The sequence below is a fragment of the Manacus candei genome, unplaced genomic scaffold (genome assembly GCF_025592945.1).
Source record: "Manacus candei isolate 608988 ecotype Guabito, Panama unplaced genomic scaffold, ASM2559294v1 h1tg000013l, whole genome shotgun sequence".
NCBI lineage: Eukaryota > Metazoa > Chordata > Aves > Passeriformes > Pipridae > Manacus > Manacus candei.
Genome location: NW_026138061.1, coordinates 9992284 through 10012095, shown reverse-complemented (window position 1 = coordinate 10012095; position 19812 = coordinate 9992284). Strand labels below are relative to the sequence as shown.

General features: G+C 38.7%; 1 protein-coding gene across 2 annotated transcripts in view; it reads left to right on the top strand.

The window, feature by feature from the left end:
• Positions 1-19812, top strand: part of FAM135B (family with sequence similarity 135 member B) — a 250483-nt gene that overhangs the window by 104386 nt on the left and 126285 nt on the right. For both annotated transcript variants that reach the window (XM_051778447.1, XM_051778448.1), the window contains one exon: positions 1606-1701. In XM_051778447.1, coding sequence (XP_051634407.1) covers positions 1625-1701 — 77 coding nt within the window. In that variant the 5' untranslated portion in view covers positions 1606-1624. The remainder of the gene's footprint in view (positions 1-1605; positions 1702-19812) is intronic.

Here is a 19812-nt window from a genome sequence, read left to right as displayed (position 1 = left end):
AAATTGGGAGAAAGAAAATAATAAAAAAAAGTACTTTGACAAGTAATGGATTCTGAATATACCTTCACTGCACCTAAATCGTGGCCTGACACAAGCTAATGTAGAGTTCCTTACCTCGTAGGTGTATCAGATGTGTAGCTTAGCAATTGTGCTATTCTTTCTCACACATATATATATTACATATATTTTAAATCCTATTGTTGTCATTTCAAAGTCATCATCCACAATGTTAGTTTTTGAGGACAGTGAATGAAAAATCAATGATCCTTTAACTCTGGAATGGGCTGTTTTTGAAAAACAGTAGTGCTTGAGAGGATAGCCACAAAGAAAACTTAGTTCAAAATAGTAGGTGTAATTAGCCAGTCATTTGGAAAATCACTAATCAGGAGTGAGCCCCGAGACTTATGTGAAAGCCTAATGATTATCTGAGGACTTTAGTGTATTGAACTCCTCTTCATTCCTGCTTTATTAGAGGATACGGTCAAATCTATGAAGGCCATGGAAATTATTGATTAGCACCCATGGAGAAATTTTCCCTTTACATCTGAGCTAGATGTGCCCTTAAATCCCCATATATCTCAGACAGGGGGATTGTTAAGAGCCCTGACATGGGTCTTCCTCAGAGATTGCACTTGGCTGCTGATATGATTGTGTTAATTAAATAAATTTTATCTCTGTCCTCTTGATGATCCTATAGATAAATTCCAGACATCTTGGCAGATTACCAGAAGTAAACTTGTGGGGAGGAAAAGAGGAAATGGTAAATAGAAAATTCTAAATCTGTCCAAAAGCTGTAAAAGTCCTTGGCTTGCCTCTGCTACAGTTAGGGAAATATTGACGGTTTACACTGGTGTATTAAATAGTGAACTTATTTTCACAAAGCTTCCTTGACTAAGGCACCACCTCCAGAGGTCCTGAATTATTCTACAATTCAATGAACATATGAGATGTTACCTATAAATGGTTGTAAGGCTTCAAAGTCTTGATTTGGATGTTGAGGCCTATTAGATGCCATGATTGTCAGCATTTTCCTTAGAAGAATCTCTTGCATTCATTAATTTTTGAATTATTCATATCCCCTCAGAAGCTTCCCTTCAGGGCCTTTATTTAAGTCATCGAAGGGGTCAAAAGCAAGAGAATCCTGAATTCTGCTCTCATCTATCTGGGATTCCTGTCTTTTTGGCCTATGCTTTTACAGAAATGAGCTGTGCTGACTCTGGATATCTGCCATGTCGTAAAATGGGAAGGAAAAAAAATCAATTTCCCATACAAGAGCAGCAAGAGAGTTAATTAAAATTTGCTTTGAGATTCTTGCACATATTATGTTATTTACTTTTTGCTCCTTATACTTTCCATAATATTATCATTCTGTCCTCAGGTTTCTTACCTCTCTTAATTACTCCTTTGATCTGGCTTTTAGTGAGTCTTCCTGAATATGGAGCCAAATTATGTCACTGGAAAGATTCCAATTGATATCAATCACTTTAAAGCTTTGCATGAACCCCAAGATGCCAACTAAAACGTAGTAATCCATTCATGGATTTCTTAAGCAAAATGCTTTATGTATACTTATGTTTATAATATCTCTGTGTATGTGTTATTTAGGTGATGACCTGAAAAAATCATGTCTGAGGTCCAGGGAACGGTCGAGTTTTCTGTGGAGCTACACAAATTCCATAATGTGGACCTCTTCCAGAGAGGGTGAGTTGATGTTTCCATTAATTTGCAGCTGACAACAGAGGAGCAGCTTACAGAAAAGAGTTAAATTGCAAAACAGGTTCTTTTCTGCCAAACGTAGTTATATTTCATGCAATCTCCAGGGCAGAGAAGGTTGTCATTGGGCTTTCATTGCTGTCAAGGAAGATCAATGTACATTACTTTCACTGTAAAGTCAGACTGAGTGACTTGTTTTTGCAATACAATGTTATAATGCTCTAAATTGTTTTAAGCCTCTGTTCAGATATAAGTACAATAGCTGTTTTAAATGCTTCTGGACTGGTTTTGAGTCTGTGGTAGATGATAGCTGCATGGAATTATAATGAAAACATGTTGATTTTAGGGTCATAAATCTAATTACAATATTATTTTAATGACATTTAGCTGAATCCTACCATTTTAGAAGGGAAAATGAATGCTCATGTCTGACTAAAGCTCTGTGTCTGGTGGCCACATTGTTTTTTCATACCCCTATAAGTCAGAAAAGCATGTACAACTCTGGTCTACTTAAACTTCTCTATTATTTTTATACCACTCTTCCAAATAGTTTTTATAGCAAACTGGTGTCTGTGAAGAAGCCTGACCAAGTGTGAGTTGTCAATCTACTTGCATATTGGAACCCACAGGTGTTTTTCAGTGAAGAAAAATTAGGTAAACTATTTTTGAGAAGAATAGGACACTCAGACAGGTCCAAAGAATGTACTTCATGGACAACAGTGGATTCTTTCATCTATGGCTGTTGTATACAGAACACTACACATTCCCTTTTAAGCCTTAACTTGGCACAGAGGTGGCTCACAACTGATTTGTCTATCTCAAGCACCATTTCCTTCAAGAAAACAGGGGAATTATTTCAGGTTTTGGGATAGATTAGGTTGTTTCCATCTCTACAGGCATCTTGTTATTTACTTTGATGAACTGTGTGGAAAGGATGCTTGGATCTTTAATGAAGAAAACACAACTCTATTTTGTTTTAACAGCTGGCATCTGTCATTCTATTGCTGTCTCCAGGCGAATATCCATGAACTTTGTGTATAGTCAGAGAGTATTCTGACTATGCCAAGTACTTGTCTTATATAGAAAAAAATCATAAAGAAAACACCTACCTCTTAGCTTGAGGTGTTTGGTTTATCTGAGTTATAAAAAAAGTCTCCTGTGTATTCTGGCCCTTATGATCACAGAAGACAGCCTGAGCTATAGATTTTTTTTCTTGACTTCTTGTGATTAGTGTAATATCTTTGATCTTCCTCACTGTTGAAGATCCACATCCGTCAGTGGGTTCAATGATGTTTTTGGACTTAGACAATGGGATGTTCAGAGGTTGGTCAGGAATCTTCCCACATCTCATGTTACTGTGTGAAAAACTGTCTGGTGTTTTGTCATATTGGTGTGCTTGTGCATTCAATAATTTCTGTAAAATGCTTTCTTTGGCTTTGACAGTCAGATCAAATCTCTGGTGTGGGGGTAAGCCTAGCACTAACAGAGATAATATATTCAGCTGTCACACTAATGAGTTCCTAATTACCTTTGCTTTTTTCTCCACTGATGCTTACCATGCTTTGCTGATTAATATTCCAAACACATGATACTATAGGTTATACTGCATTAATTTGTTTACAGTAATTTTTCTTTCTATGTGTCCTGAATAGTATTACATTTGCTTTCCTTCCATAGTTTTAACCTTTTCATTTCCAGCAAAATCCTTGTGTCTCATGTTTGCTGATCAGTGTCCTCTGGCTGGCTTCATCTGATAAGCAGCCCCTTTCACTGTAGCATGGAAGTATGAAGAAAAAGAGTAGGCGAGTTTGTCAAATTTAATTTTAACTTGGGCACACTTTATTTTTTCCCCTATTGCCATTGTTAATATTCCCTATAGACCTCTGGGATATCTAGAATTGACGTGGTCCCCCAGATGAGAGGGTGGCAGAAGTATCAATGATGTGTATTTTCTATTTAACTAGTTTTTATTCCTTCTTTGACTGCCTTGTAAATTGAGTCAGTATCATTCTGTTCTGCTGAAGGTCAGAAAGGTGATTCATGAAGTGCTGTCCATCAGAATAGCAGCAAAGTTGAAATTCATCTTAATTTTGGTGAGAACCTAACGTGTTTTTTAACCTCAAAAGCATGAACAACAATGAATAATATTAATGATGATGTATGTCACCTAGTTTTTCCCTTAATATTTTGGTACAAAAACAAAAAGAAAAATCATAATAAAAACCCGATTGTGTATCTCCACAAATACAGAATAGTCCTGCTCCTGTATCCCCGACTGACATAAGGTTGAACTTTCTGGCTTGGAACTGTGTAACGATGCAGAAATAATGGCAATATTTCCCAAAACACTTAGTCTTGGCTAACTGTCCTTCTAAAGACAGTGCCTTTTGGGAGACTGTGGATGTGCCAGCTGTGAGACTTTTTGAGAAGAGCACTCCATTCAAATAATGGAATGAATAAATCAGCAAGATTTAGCAAGAAAATCCTGGGAGAATCAGCTCTTCTGGAACTGTTAGGTGATGGTTAATAATCAAACTTGATTAAGGACATGATCTGCTGGCCATAGGCCACAGAGTCAAAGTGCTTTAAAATGTTAGGCTGCCCATAATGAATGATCCTGTTCTATTTTTGATTGTAATGGATGCTATTTTGAATTCCGTGTGCATACACAGCCAGTTGCCACCTCTCCTTTCCCATGAGAAATGGAAGTGCCTTAATCTATTTGAACTGCACCTTGTGGTATTTGAATCATGTTTCTTTACCTGTATGAATAGTTATTATTAAAAAAGAGACTGATACAAAATTCAGGGGTTTTTTTTTGTTTGGTTGGTTTTGGTTTTTTGTAAATATTTGGCACATATATAACAGCAAAAGTCTGCAAATTAAGTGTTGCAGATAATACTTTGGTCAGTTACTGTTAAATTTACCTTCTTCCGGAGCACAAATATAAGTGTCAATACTTATAGACTCCAAAGGTTAAATGCTGTAGGTGACGCTACTGGGGAAGAAAACCTTTTCTTTGGTCAAACCAAAGGATTTGCAATGATGTTTGATGCCAGAGTTCTAAAGGCTAAGTAATAAGTAATGCAGTTTCTGGAAGGAAAACATTTTTGAGTTTTCCGTCCTTAATTCTTTCCATCGTGTGCTGTTTAATAACTGGTGACATTTTCTCTAGTGAAATTAGCTAACTGATTCTGATTTTCCTTAATAGAGTAGGAAATAAAATTATCCCTGACTGCCAGAGATCAATTAATTGATTTGTCTGATTCTGTCAGAAGCAATTCTTCTGCACCTTTTTTTTCCTTAAAGCTTTTCAAAATCTATTTGTATAAGGAAAGAAATGAACCCCACAACTACTGCGTTCACAGGATATGTAATATTTGAAGTCTGTGAGGGAATAGAGGGCACAAAGAAGGTGAAATAGTGACTGGCTAGTGCTAGGATTTTGGCAATGATGTATTATAAAACTAGGATCAAGGTAAGTCATTAGTTACCTATCACAGGTCTGAATCAACTACTTATCAGTCTTTTCAACTCCAGACTGAGATTTGTAAGTGTCTGACACTTATACTGGTGGTTTATGTGTGTGAGGGCTGGTGGTGATTAAAAATGACTGGGAAAATGAAGTCGAGTTTCTTCTAAAAGGAATGCAACATTGCCCTGGAGGAAAGATCAGTGATCTCAGAGTTTGCAAAACCCTACAAGGATCAGACCAAGGATCAATAGAATTCAGAGCTGCTGTAAACAAGATCTTCTGCCTTAACAATCATAAGCTTTTATGTGGCAAAACATCCCTGTTAACTACCAGCTGGACAACAGGGCTTCAAGATGTACTTAGACATGAGCTCATTCCTTCAGAGACAAAATACAGCAACTCCTTCCCCCAGTAAACTGGGGTTCTGCAGTCCACCAGGCCTTTCTTGTCAGATGGATATTTGAAAAATACATATTGTATTCAGAGGTTCAGACCTTATTTCCTGGAATCTTTGAAGTATAGTGTCAGAATATATTTTTTAAAAAATCATTTGAAATTGTAGGACAGAGGTAGATCTTGTAACTTTGTTCATAAAAAATATGAATTTCTTTAGACTTCTCACCTGTAATGAAATACAAATCACTTTTGGACTGTAAATCTATGTCATTTTGAAAATACTTACCTAGTTCATTTATGATGCATGAATTCTTTTTAATATAAATGAAGTAGGAAGAAAAGGGGGGAAAATAAAAGGAAGAGGGTTTTATAAGCATGATGAAGTGATGTCTTTTTAGAATAATAAGTGTTGTCCCTTGGAACAGATATGTCATCATGCAAAAAAAAAATTCAGTCAATATATTACTTTCATTTTAAGGCAGCATCAGATACCTTTGTCAAAAAAAAAAAAAGGGCAAAAAAATCCTCATGAGTAAGAAGGCAGTGACTATGTGGTCATGCAGTGATAGCTGAGAACCTGCTGCACTGAGCTGACAAGATAGAAGGTAGTTTAGCACAGATCCATACTTATGAAAGCACCTGAGTGCTGGTGTGCAGGAAGCTAAATTTCAGCATCCTGAAGTGTAGCAAATGGCCAACTTCAGGAGAATCATGTCTGCTGAGTTATTGCCATGATAGCTGGTGAACACAGTTTTCTCATTAATAATGGTTAATTAATATAGCTATCTTTAATTTTCAGGCACCCTGTGTCTGCTGAAGAGAGGTGGAGTCTCCCATGGCAGTGGTAGGGGATAAAACATTGAAACTAAATACAGTGGAGACTAAGATATGAGACTGTTCTGCAGGTAAAGAGCAGCATCTCAACAACTCCACTGGCTGGCAAGTGAATAGTCAGTGGAAAACTGGGTGCTCCTGTATCTGGAAATTACCTTTTTCCTTCAAATAAACAATATTATGGCTTACCTGTCCCTAAATACATCAGATAACTGTTCTGTGTCCATTGGTCACTTACAAACAGCTGAGCTAAAAGTCAACTCCAACTCACCCAATAGGTTGGTTAACAAAGGCAATATCATAGAATTAGTAAAATCTAGTTCCCAGTGATCATTAATACAGAGTTGAATCCACACATGTGCAGTGTCACAGGGAAAATTCTGGACTACATGACTATTTAAAGCAAATACATGTTGGACAGCCCAGAAATGAGAGCTTATGAGAACTCCAAATGTCATCTTACCGCTTCCAAACCCATATGGGCAAGCTACACCACTTCTTCTGCTCCCATCTGGGGCCTATGTAGCACAGCAAGAGCTGACTGAATCAAATGTTTAGAGGGAGTGTGTTCACTTCAGTCACCCTTCACACACGGAACTGCAGCTGTTTTTTCTTGGTCATGAACACTGGAATGATAATGGGCCATTAAAACAACTTCTTTAAAAGTACACACTGCACAACATTCAACAAATTGGCCTCTGTTTAGTCATGGGCATCAAGGGAAAAATGTTTAAGTACAATCTAGTGAATCAATTTATTCAATTCCTATCTCTCTTTCTGATCCTGGTCTTGTTAGAGTAGTCTCAAGTTTTCCCCATCTGTAGAAAATAAACAACTAGGACTTAAGAAAGACGTTTTGAAGGATCAGTAGATACTGTAAAGTGATTTCTGATCCAAAGATAAAAGATGGTGATACTTATACAGAGAAGAGTATGGTACAGATACTGTGGCAGCCAGGTGGAAAGCTTTGTACACAGCAGGAAAATTCATAAATCAAGAGGTAAGGATGCAGACAGAGAAGGCATTCTGCTTGCTCCTGAAAGACAAACATTAAAATATATCATACAGACAGTGATAGCCAAGAGGAATGTTGTGCAAACAGATGGGATTCACTCTCTTAGGAAATCAAATGCAAACTGTGATGTTAAAGTCATGGGTAAAAAATAAAAGGAGAAGAAAGTAAAATGAAACTTTTGGGATTTAGCCAGCTTTTAATGCTCATCAACCATTAACCTGGAAGACAGTTCATTCTATCATCTATAACACTAAAAATTGACCAATATAAGATTTTCTTCAAAGCTCTTGATTTGTAATTTGGCACTGCTTTTCCCATTTTTATGAATCCAATTCATAAAATAAAAATATTTCTATAAGCAGAGATCTTAAATTTAAAGTATCGAGTTGTCACAGAATGGCTTTGATCCCCCAGAAGGAAGTTAACTAAGTTTTAAATTTTGCTAAGCAATATATTAATTTAATGGGCTAAATGCATGTCTTTGAGGTGAATTTCTACTTGAACCAATAGACTTTGTAAAATAAGTGGTTACTCTTCATTCATAGGTCTTCTAGAGGTGGCTGTGGTCTTCATTGATGCACTAAGATCTAACTCTTACTCTCTGAGTCTTTCTGCTTAATGAATTGATGACACAAACACCATAAATTCTTAGAATTGGGTGCCATTAAATGCAGCACTGAAAATTGAGCTCCTCTGGCATGTGACACATTTGTTGAGGAACCGGACACAATGACACCAAGACTTAAGATGTGGAGCATTGCACACAGATGAGAAGAAGAGCCTAATTTTATTTGCAAACTGCATTTCTCAGCTAAAATAACTTTTTAATGATAACCAAGTAAACCTATTTTGCTATAAGATAAACAGTGAGATGAATTACTGGAGACCATGGTGCTGATGGTAAATCACTAAAACACAGTGTCCACTGCATGGGCTGAAACTGAGGGGTGCAGAAAGAAGCTACACAGGGATGTTTCTTTGCTGAGGAAGACTATGGTCACACTCATCCTAGAGTCAGGGAATCATTCGTGCTAGAAGAGAATTTGTGTGATCTCCAGCTCAACACCGGGTTAAAACGGGACCAATTGTTGAATTCAGAACAAATCACTCAGGACCATGTCCAGTCAGGTGTTAAAAACTTCCAAGGATAAAGATTCTCCAGCCTCTCTGGATAGCAAGTTCCAGAGCTTGAGTATAATCATAGGATTTTATGTTTTCCCTTGCAACCAAGAACTGTAGGAAGGGACCAGGTGTAACCATTCTCCCAATAGCTTGTCCTGTATTTAAAGACAAGATTTGCTGCTGGTGATCTGCCATGCTTTCTGAAGGGATATGCACAGTGTGTAACAATGTGATAACACATTCCAAATACAGATAACTTCATCCATCTCTATTAGTTGCTGTTTGCAAAGTGCTTTAGTGAGGAAAAGTGCCAGAAGAGCTACAAACACCACAATCACCCTCACATGAAAATTTGGAGAATCATTTCTGATTCCCTAAAAAATTGCACACAAGGAACACAGTGGTTTTTTGAAGCACCTCATAGTTATTTTATTAGCAGAGCTTCTCATTCACTAATTTCCGGCACTCTCTTTGTCTATGCTGGTGCCATGTTTCTGCCTTGTACTAGTTAATCCCAGTACTTTAAAAAATGTGTCACTTCACTTGTTCTTAAGTAATAAAATGTTGCAGCACACACACATAAATCCTTTCACAAGCCTGAGGGCTTTGACTTATTTCCCCAACATACTCATGCACACAGCTAAATGATTCCCAGCAGTAGACATGGGTCCATCTGTAATTCTATGAGTTAGGAACTCCAGGCAACATCTGAAGTGTAGCTCTCTGTAAACATAAATCATGTTAAGTCAAACTGAAGCTACTCTCTGACATAATTCACTCAGAAAGTCTTCAAAGCAGTAATGTAAATGTCACTTGGACTTGGGATGGTATTTGCTTTCCTTAGAGGAGATAGTATGTAGATGTTAAGGGACAAAGGTTTGATTTTTTGTCAACCAAATACAACATTTAGCCCAGTTTGGAAGTTCCCTTCCCTTCCCCTTCCTCTTCCCCTCCCCCTTCCCTTCCCTTCCCCTTCCCCTTCCCCTTCCCCTTCCCCTTCCCCTTCCCCTTCCCCTTCCCCTTCCCCTTCCTCTTCCCCTTTTTCCCTTTCCCTTTCCCTTTCCCTTTCCCTTTCCCTTTCCCTTTCCCTTTCCCTTTCCCTTTCCTTTTGCCCTTTCCCTTCTTTTCCTTTTCCTTTCTTTTTCTTTTTTTTTTTTTTTTTTAATAAAGCCTTACAAGGAATGCACCTTCTTTCCAGTCTTTCAGCACTGATTGCCAACAAGGAATTGTTAAACAAGTGAATGGAAACTGGATTTATTATTTTTAAAATATTTCTTAAAACTAATAAATATCTCATTATTTTTGAATCTTTGGGAAACAAGTTTCCATGGCTTTCATAGAAATCACAGGCATTAAAAGGTTAATTTTAAATAGTAAAGGAGTTTCTTATCTAGTTGCCTGACTCCAGGAAATGTGGTTTTAAAAGAAAGGTGAAGGATGGATATAGAAATCATAGATATAGCCAAAAGCTCGCTTAGAAACTCTAGAAGTCATTGCTTAATATCGGGTGTCACAACAAAGCTTCTTGGAGGTGAGAGTTACAGATGCGCATTTCTTTCCAGCCTCTGTATCGGAGAAGACACCATCAAACAAGCTGATGGAAAGACTTCTGTTAATGTCAGTGGTTTTGAAGACTATAGAAACCTGATTAATAAAATGCCACACAGTTTTAATTGATTTCCCAAGTGCTTAACAGTCTTGAAAACTTAGGCTGGAAGAACAGTGAAACCCCTGTATTTTCCAAGATGTAGATGTTTGTGTTAGTTTATTTAGCTATCACGACTCGTTTGTGACAAGATCACTACTAAGTGTCCATTATTCTATGGAACTGGCTTTATCTAAACATCTAAAATTTTGTAACCTTCTTGAGTTACAAATGTGCATAAACATGCACATAAGCACCCCAGGTGGCAGGCTTTTTTAAAAAATCCTATTCTGTATGAGATTTTTACATGATACCCATCACTAACATCTGAGCAACCCTCAGTAGTGTTAGATGAAGAAAAAACCCACACTAGTAATTTATGTCACTGTTGTGGTTCAGCTTCATTGCCTTGTCCTACATTTGAAGCAATCCTGTCTCTTGGCAATACTGCACACACATTTCATCCCACTTTTGTAATTTTAATGTAAATGTTCCAAGTTGAAATAAAAGATCTATGACTGTTGTTATTTGTTCAAGTGAACAGTGAGTTTGGGAAATTACTTGACGTGGGCTTGAACAGCCTTTTAGCTCATCACCCATTATCTGCAAACATGGGAGTAGAAATAATATCTCAGACGATTATGTATAGGGTACAATTACAAATGCTCTGATGCTGTGATAGTAGCAAATATAATTGTACCTGGGAAAAGTCTGTTCCAGAGTGACTCTGACTTTTATTTTTCAGATATCTTTGTATTCAGCTTGAAACATCTCAAAGTCTAATTTTCAGAGTGGAAAACTGTATACTGCCTCTGGATCAGATCCTTTAAAGATGGCTCATGCTTGCAAGTCATAATCATTACTCTTTCTTGACACTTCATTCTTTAGAGTTTCCTTGAGATAATAACTGGTTTTGTAACTGGAGAGGTTAATTCTATGGGTGTAATCAAACTATATGGTGTGTGTGCTGCAGACAAGGTGCATTTGAGATGCAATGAAAAAAGCAGTTGACTTTTGTCCTTGCATTAATGGAGTTCAGTATATTGTGTGTCTGGATGGGAAGATCTTTTTTAGCACTTTAATTACTTAATGTGCTTGCTGCAGCAAAAGTGCATTAACAATTGCAGATCAATTTCTCCCATCAATCCACGTCTACTTTGTTACTGCAGAACATTCATTCATTTGGGGGGATAACATCTGCCAATAAAAGGTATTACAAATAAAATGCAACTGAAAAATGAACTGTTGCTTAGTAATCTCTTGTTCCTGTTTTGGTATGCGTGATAAATCTTTATAATGATGTCTTGAAACAAACAAAAAGTCAATTTATAGTGTGACTGGAGTGATGTCTGCAAACAAAACCACCAAAACACTGAGGAAGCTGTGGGATTTTAATTTTTTTTTGTGATATTTTGTTGACCAGTTTAAAGTATTGGATATTTAAGGTTTAAATATTGCCAGGACTCACACATCCCCCTCACGAGATAAACTTTGTGAAGCAGTGGAGAGAAGTAAGTTGATGTATCAGACCTACTAAAGCACAGGGAAAGTGATTGGTTGTGAAGATTCTCAGATAAAAGCAGCCCTGACTTGTTCAACCACTGTATAAAGAAAGAAGGCTAAATCATGGAATGGTTTGGGTTGGAAGGGACCTTAAAAACACTCTAATTCCAACCCTCCCACCATGGACAGAGACACCTTCCACTAGATAAGGTTGCTCAAAGTCCCATACAAGCTGGTCTTGAACACTTCCAGGGATGGGGCATCCATAGCTCCTCTGGGCAACCTGTTCCAGTGCCTCATGACCTTCTGAGTAAAAAATTTCTTCATAAAACCTAATCTAAAACTCTCCTCTTATTTTAAAATCCCTTGTCCTCTCATGATCTGTCCATGCAAAAAGTCCCTCTCCCTTTTTTTTTATAAGCCCCCTTTAGGTACTGGAAGGCTGCAATGAGGTCTTCCTGGAGCCTTCTCTTCTTGAGCCTGAACAATTTCTATTGTATCATCTCGGCACTAAAACATCATTAAAATTTGCCCCTCTTCACAACTCCTAATGCTTCCCTCTTTGGAAGCAATATTGGATTTTTCCTGAACTGTTGCTCTGCTTCTGAACTCTGCAGAACTTAGTTGATGATCAAGCCTGTTTTCTACCTGCAGATAGACGCTGTGGTTTTAGGATGATCCAACCAAAAAATTAGCCTGGCATTGGATAGCATCCTATATTTTTCAAGATTCTCTGCTAACCAAATTAGCAAGGTACAAAATCCACAGAATTCAGGCACTGAAAATCCTGGCAAAGAGTAAGGATAGTAGCAAAACTGTTAAAGGGAGCCAGTGAGGCTTTAATTCTCTAAATTAGACAGCAAATCTATTTGGTTTGAAAGAAAAAGAATAAACAAGATAGAATTACTTCATCAGTGTCTACCCATATTCTTCTGAGGCTGCTGACATGAAAAGAATATTCTGAATATTAGGTATTACCAGAATTATTATTCAGATTAAATTAACATTTATTCCACTATAATGAAACATAAAGTTTACAGATTGAGGCACCATTTGAGATTGTCTTTAGACTTGCCTGCGGTAGACGTTTAAGCAGACCTGGCTCCATTTGGAGATTCTTGTATGTTTGATAAAAGAATTCACATGTCTATCGTTAATATCTTAAATGCTGGCATGACGATCCAGATCCAAAGAGACACTCGAGTCTGATGGTGTTTAGTGTTATCAGGCCAAATATTCAGGTGCTTTGCTTTTCAGACTGAAGTTCACAAGTCCCGTTTATCTCATGCATAGTGAAGAGATGGAATGAGTGTAGCTGAGTTGTTGTATTCTGAAATAGGATAAAGGGTCAGAGAAACATGCATGTGCAACTCCATCACAGTGAATTCACTTATAGAATCATTGGGGTTTGAAAAGACCTCCAAGACCATGGAGTCCTACCTTTGACCACACACCACCTTGTCAAACAGACCAAAGCACTCAGTGCCACATCCAGTTGTTTCTTATTCCCTTCCAGTGATGGTAACTACACCACTTCCCTGGGCAGCCCATTCCAATGCTTAACCACCTTTTCTGTGAAGAAACTCTTCCTAATGTCCAACCTGAACCTCCCCTGGTGCAGCTTGAGGCTATTTCCTCTTGTCCCATCACATTTCTGGGGAGAAGAGGCTACCCCCCACCTGGCTACAACCTCCTTTCAGGTAGTTGTGGAGAGCAATAAGGTCTCCCCTGAGCCTGATTGCTTTTCTCTAGGATAAACACCCCCAGCTCCCTCAACCACTCCTCCTATGACTTACTCTCCAAATCCTTACACAGCTCTGTTGCCCTTCTCTGGACACGCTCCATTCCCTCAGTGTCTTTGTGGTCATGAGAGGCCCAAAACAGGACTCAAGGTCTGGCCTGACCAGTGCCAAGTACAGAGGGACAATCACTGCCCTGGTCCTGTTGGCCACACTAATTTTGATACAGTCCTGTTGCCACTGGCCTCGTTTTTTATTCTTATTTCTACTAATGCTTAGTAAAAATGCTGATTTGAGATCCAATTCATATTTTTATTCAATTAAAACAGGAACAGCCTCAGCAGGAATGAAAACAAAACCAGATGGATAAGCACAGCAAAGATAAAAAAACATGAGAGGAAACTGTACCTTGCTGAACAGAGAAAAGTGTAGCAGCACTCTCTCCTCTTTAAGGAGTTTGCACAAACCTTAACTGAGCAGATGTGATACTGAAATTCAACAGACAGTTCAACACAGTTTCCTATAGCCCTCTCCTAGTCAAACTGGCAAGGCACAGACTGGAGATGATCTCTGAGATGTGTAGGAAACTGGCTAATATGCTACACTCGGAGGGTGGTGATCAATGGTTTCTATTCAGGATGGCAACTTGTTACAGGTGAGGTCCCCCAGGGATCAATACTGGGCCCTACTCTGTTGAACATCTCCATCAATGACCTGAATAATTACATTGACAGCACCCTCACCAGGTTTACTGGTTGACCCCAAGTTGGTGGTGAGATGGACATGTCAGATGGGAGAGACATCCTACAGAGAGACTTGAGCAGTTTTGAACTGTGGGCAACAGCAGCTGTATGAAGTCTTAAAAAGGCAAGTGCAAGGTCCTGTCCCTGGGATGACATAACAAAGGGCCCAGTACAGGCTGGGACCTGTGTGTCTGGTGACAGCCTTGCTTAAAAGGACTTGGGGCTCCTGGTGGACAACCAGCTACACAGGAGTCAGCAGTGCCCTCCTGCAGCAACAAAGGCAAATTGGATCCTGGGCTGCATCTGCAGGGACATTGCCCGTAGAAATGTGATCTACCCCACACAGTGCCTTTCAGGTACAGCTGGAGTGTTGTGTCCAGTTCTGGTCATCACTGTCCAAGAAAGACACAGGCTGGAGAAGGTCCAAAAGATTGCCTTGACCTGACCTCTGAAGAATGATGGAAGGAAATCTCTTCTCACTGGAGGTCTCTTTTCCCTGGAGAAGGGAAGGCTCATGTAGTATCTCATCATTGTATTCCAATACTTAAAGGGTGGCTACAAAGAGGACAGATTGTCTATTCATAAGGAGCACATGGAGAAGGCAATGCGTACAACTTACACCAGAAGAGGTTTCATTCCTTTATAAGAGAGAAAGTTTTTACAGTGAGAACAATCATTCACTGGAACAACCTCCTCAGGGTCATGGTAGAGTCCCCATCCCTGGAGGTTTTCTAGATCTGACTGGACAAGCTGCTAGATGATCTCATCTTAGCTCCCATTCCCACGAAAGGTTGAATAAGATGATCTTTTGAGGTCCTTTCCACACTAGGCTATTCTCTGATTCTGTGACTACAAACTCTTTCCATTTCCAGAATTCAGTGGCAGCTCAAGTGGACACATCATTTGTCTCTACTGCTGTGTTGTTCAGTACTACTCTGGTTCTATTTTGCCTTCTGTGAATAATTTCTCCTGGGAGAAAACTTTTGAAACACAAGGTTTGTGTGAATTCTTATATTATTAATATTAATATTTTTACGATTAGCTAAAAAATGAGGTCATAGCTTTAGCAGAGGGGACAGATTCATGATACAATTGGGAATGAAAATTCTTTTCCCCTCTCTGTATAGATTTTCTGTAAAGGAGTGAGGACTCATATTGACAAAAACATTGTGAGGAGGTTGTGATGTAGTTGTTAGTGCTGATTCCATTCTAAAGAAAATGGGATTTCCATCTCCAGAGCTGTCAGCCTTGTGCCAGCACTGCATGTACTTTCATCAGAGAGTATTCATCTTTCTTGGAAGAGGGGGAAATGTCCCTTCAGTGCTGCCAACACTTCAGTGAGAAAAATAGGTGAATTTTGGTAAGATCCCACATTTAGCAATTAGTTTTATTTGTGTGGAGTGAGTGGGTGGAAACAGAGATGACCCATTTCCTGAGAAAGATTAGGAAATAAAATGTAATGCAGAAAGTAAAAATAAAGATAATGAGAAGAAAGGGAGAAGGATGACTTGCTTAGGGTGCACTGATTTGGTTGTCCCCAGTCCTGGTGTGGGAGAAATGCTCCTGTGTCTGACAGTCTGGACTCTCTTTATCTACTCATTCAACTGCTCAGTTTCTAGATTTATACCTTGAAACAATACTTATGGGAAAAGGAAAGCTGAAGGGTCACTATAATCAAGGGTAGTTGGTGTCCCTGTGCAGGCACTGGAAGCAGGGACTGCAGGGAGGGCTCTGCGGGGAGAGGCCAGGGCTGCACCTACTGGACACATATGATTCAAGGGGCAAGGAGGTGGAGGAGCTGGGAATGAAGGAGTAAGGTTGAGATTGGGAAAAAGGCAGGGAGAGAAGTCGGGGATCAAAGAGTGTGGCTGGCTGAGCCTTGGGAAAAGAAATGGATGCGGGGAAAGTGGTTTATTTTTATTTATCAGCATCCTACTCTACTTTTACTTTTACTTACTCTATGTCAATAAATTAATTTTCTCCAAACTGCATCTGTTTTGCCTGTGATGGTGACTGGTAAGTGTTCTTCTAGTCTTTATGTCAAGCCAAGAGCTATTTTTTATTTTATTGTTCTGTTGTGGCATGGGGACTGAGAGAGCTGACAGCTGACCCAGGTCAACTCACAGCACCCAGGTTCACCTTCACTGGCCAAAGTTGAGTGATGGTGCAAGTCCCGTGCTCTTCCTGCATCTCTAACTGCCACTTCAGCTATAGTATCTCCTTATTTTTACTGATCAGATTATCTCTATATTGTTCTAATTGGTCTAATGAGGCTGCAATCTCTCTTGTGTCACAAGTGCTTCCTGTTCTGCCTCTAACAGTTCCTTTAGCACTCAATCAGAGCTGCCTTCTTTAGGTAGCCATGCATTGTATCATCTGATTTAAACTGTAAAGCAGACATCTGAATCAGGTTATTGTACTGTTGTTGTAATCTTTCTTCATATTCTTTTAATTATCTTACCGCTTTCTTAATTCTTTGTAGCTGTTGTTCCAACTAGCTTGCAGTCTCTAGGACTTCAGTAGCTCTGTTCTCCAGTTCTTGCATCTATGCTACAAGTTTCTTTATTTCTTTGTCACAGGCTGTAAATTCTTGAAGGTTTTGTTCCTTTTCTAATAAAAACTCACTGTTTTCATCCATCTTCTATTTTATTTCTGCATGTAAAAATTCTACCTTATATTCTGTGCACATTCGGAAGTCTTTGATGTTACTTTTGTTTTAACTGTTCTTCCAGTTCCTTGATTTATTGTATCCCATTAAATTTTCCTTTTTATCACTTACCATCAGTTGCCACTGTTTTTCAAGGACTGGAATTTGCTTGCTTAGATATACAAGCTCCAATAATTACTTAGCTAAGTCTTGGTTTCTATGCAGTTGTTCTCCATGTTCTACATCCTATTTTTTCATTTAAGAGGGCAAGCTTGAATGGTCCTTTTCTTCTTGACACCGAAGCTCTAATTTGTCCTTTGTTAAAAATTCTACTTCCAGTCCTAGAAGGTAATTATAACAGGAGCAGAGAGATTAAAGTTTTGTGGCATATCATTTTCTTTTTATTGTCTTATGGAGTTGTACAGGACATGTGAAACATCAAAAAACTGATGTATTTACAAATATGTAGTTTTTGCTCCATGTTCAAATCTGACACTGAAGAGTGTCCACATTTCCTAGCTGCTGAGTGTTTTTTTCATGATTTTGTACTGAGATCTTTAGTTTGTTAGAATAGGAAATGCTGCCTTCTTTGTTTGGTTTGGTGGTTTTTTGTGTTTGTTTGTTTGTTTGTTTGTTTGTTTGTTTGGGTTTTTTTTGTTTTTGGGGGTTTTTTTGTTACATATATGACACGGTCATGTCTTAATCTCTGTTTATGTCTCATCGGAGTTACCCTCATAAATAAATCTGTCTGTCTGAATTAAGAACCTCATTTTGAGAAGAAATGGACCATTTCCATCTCTTTTTCCTTAGCAGGAGAAAATTGAGTTGTTATGAGTTCTAGGAATTGGACTCCAAAAGAGAGCAGGATCAAATTCCTTTCTGAAACCCATCTAGATATCTTAGGAAATGGCTGTCAGAGTTCAAGGAAATGACCAATTTATTAACAGCAGAATTTAGGGATCTGCTGGATGGACTGAGTAACATAACTTGTCCTGGGATCGCGATTCACTGTGTGTCAGATGGCACTGTATCTCCACTTTGCTCATTTCCCTAAACTTCCTTCTTTTGGAATCTCATTCAGGACCAGTGGCTAGAAGATATTCAGGCTTCGTATTCAATTGGGATTAGACAACTACCAGGCTGTGAGTAAAGTCTCTCCTTAGTGTGCGGGATTAGACAAATTTATTGTTTCCCCAAACAGTTTACATCTTTGTTTCAAGGGCACTTTGGCTTTCAGTCTTCTGAAAGAGTCTGAGATATGAAAAAATCTTTACAATCTTTTAAGCAATGGCCTCTGAGGATCCATTTCATGCTTATAATTTTCATTTTTCTCCTGTTTCCAGGAGTGGGATACAAAACAAAATGTAGTGTAAATAACCACATCTCCAAATCTGTTTGTCAATTTCACTCTACAAACATTACAGAAGCACTTCAGAACTCTCATGAGACACCATGTTTTTCTTATTCTAGTAAAAAGAAGATGTAATACAAAAGTTTGAATTAATCTTCAGGATTATTCGGCTCATTCTATATCTGTTAAATGACTGTTAGCATCTCTTATTTGCACCCAGAACAGGTAAGGGTTAATTACCTCCCTGAGATAATCAGAGCATAAGTTTTTCCAGGTGCTTCAGACAGAAGAGCACAAAATCTCTCATCTCTCGCTCTTCATATAATATAAGAACAGGTTGGAAAAGGTTACTACTTGACTGTGAGAATAAATTAAGCTATTTTTCAAGGTTTCTTATTGCCTTTGAGACAAGAATATAAGTGCTCATATCCTTATTTGGGTCCTAATTTTTCTACCCTTTCCTTTCACTGTCTCCCTTTTCCAACAATAAAGCACATTTCTATCGTTTTGCTCTCTGTTCACCATTCTACTGCCCACTCCACCCCTGCTTTACTATGATGACTGAAAGGGAAGAAAAGGGCAAACTGCTTTAATGGTATGAATATGAGACCAAATAATAGACAGCACTGTTATCTTGGTGAGCACAAGAGAGCAAGAGCCCCTGAGGTGAGCATGAAAGGAGATGTAAAGAGTGCTGGTTGGTGTAATTGTCAGAGAGCCACAGGGTTGCACGGACTGAAGCTTTTATGGCAAGTTTCTACAGAGGAGAGATGATCTGATGAAACTACAAGAAGTTAGATGTATAAAAACAATCAAGGCTGTGGTTTACCTGGATCCAAACTAAAGCCTTGCCTCAAAACAACAAGTGCCAAGGGTAGGCTCTCATTCAGCAATGCACTGAAATACGGGAGTGCTCCTGTGAACATTAGAGCTCATTTCCCAGGAGCTGTTTATATCTTTTTCGTGTTGTACCCAGAGCACTCAGCTCTTGAGAGCTTCTAGCCCTAAATCCTATACTCAGGACATAACTATCTGTGATTGATCCTGGGATGTGCTGAGCACCCTCAGAAGATGCAGATAACCCTTGTGTGCTGGTTGCTTGGGTGAGAAGGAATCACATCAAGTACTTCTCAGGCCTGCAAAACTAGATAGCATCTGTTTTTTAAAATAAGATTTTCTGTCATAAGTTTAAAAAAAAAGGAAAAAAAAAAGAGGTTGCCATACATGTAGAACTAAACAGTTTCCTCTTATCTGTGTCTGCAAGATGCAGCCCCCTTGTAGGTGAGAAGTTTGCTTTCAGTAGAACCACTGTCTTTTACCGAGAGACACAACGTCTGTGGGGAAGGATGTGGATGGCTCTCCTCGCACTATTAATTTTAGACCTACCTTCATCAAAAGTTAAAGAACCTGAGATTAAAACTGGAGTGAGAATCATAGAAATTTGATGTGACAAATGGCTGTGGAATCTGGACCTGAGTACCACAGCCGTGTTTGAGTAACCTGCTGTCACAACAGCTCTGACATCGCAGGGGAAGCTGCCAGATAGACCTATCATCTTGTGCAATATTTGTGTGAGACTCAGCACTGAGGGCTGAGGAAAGCCTTCCACTTCTACCTCTAATAGCTTCC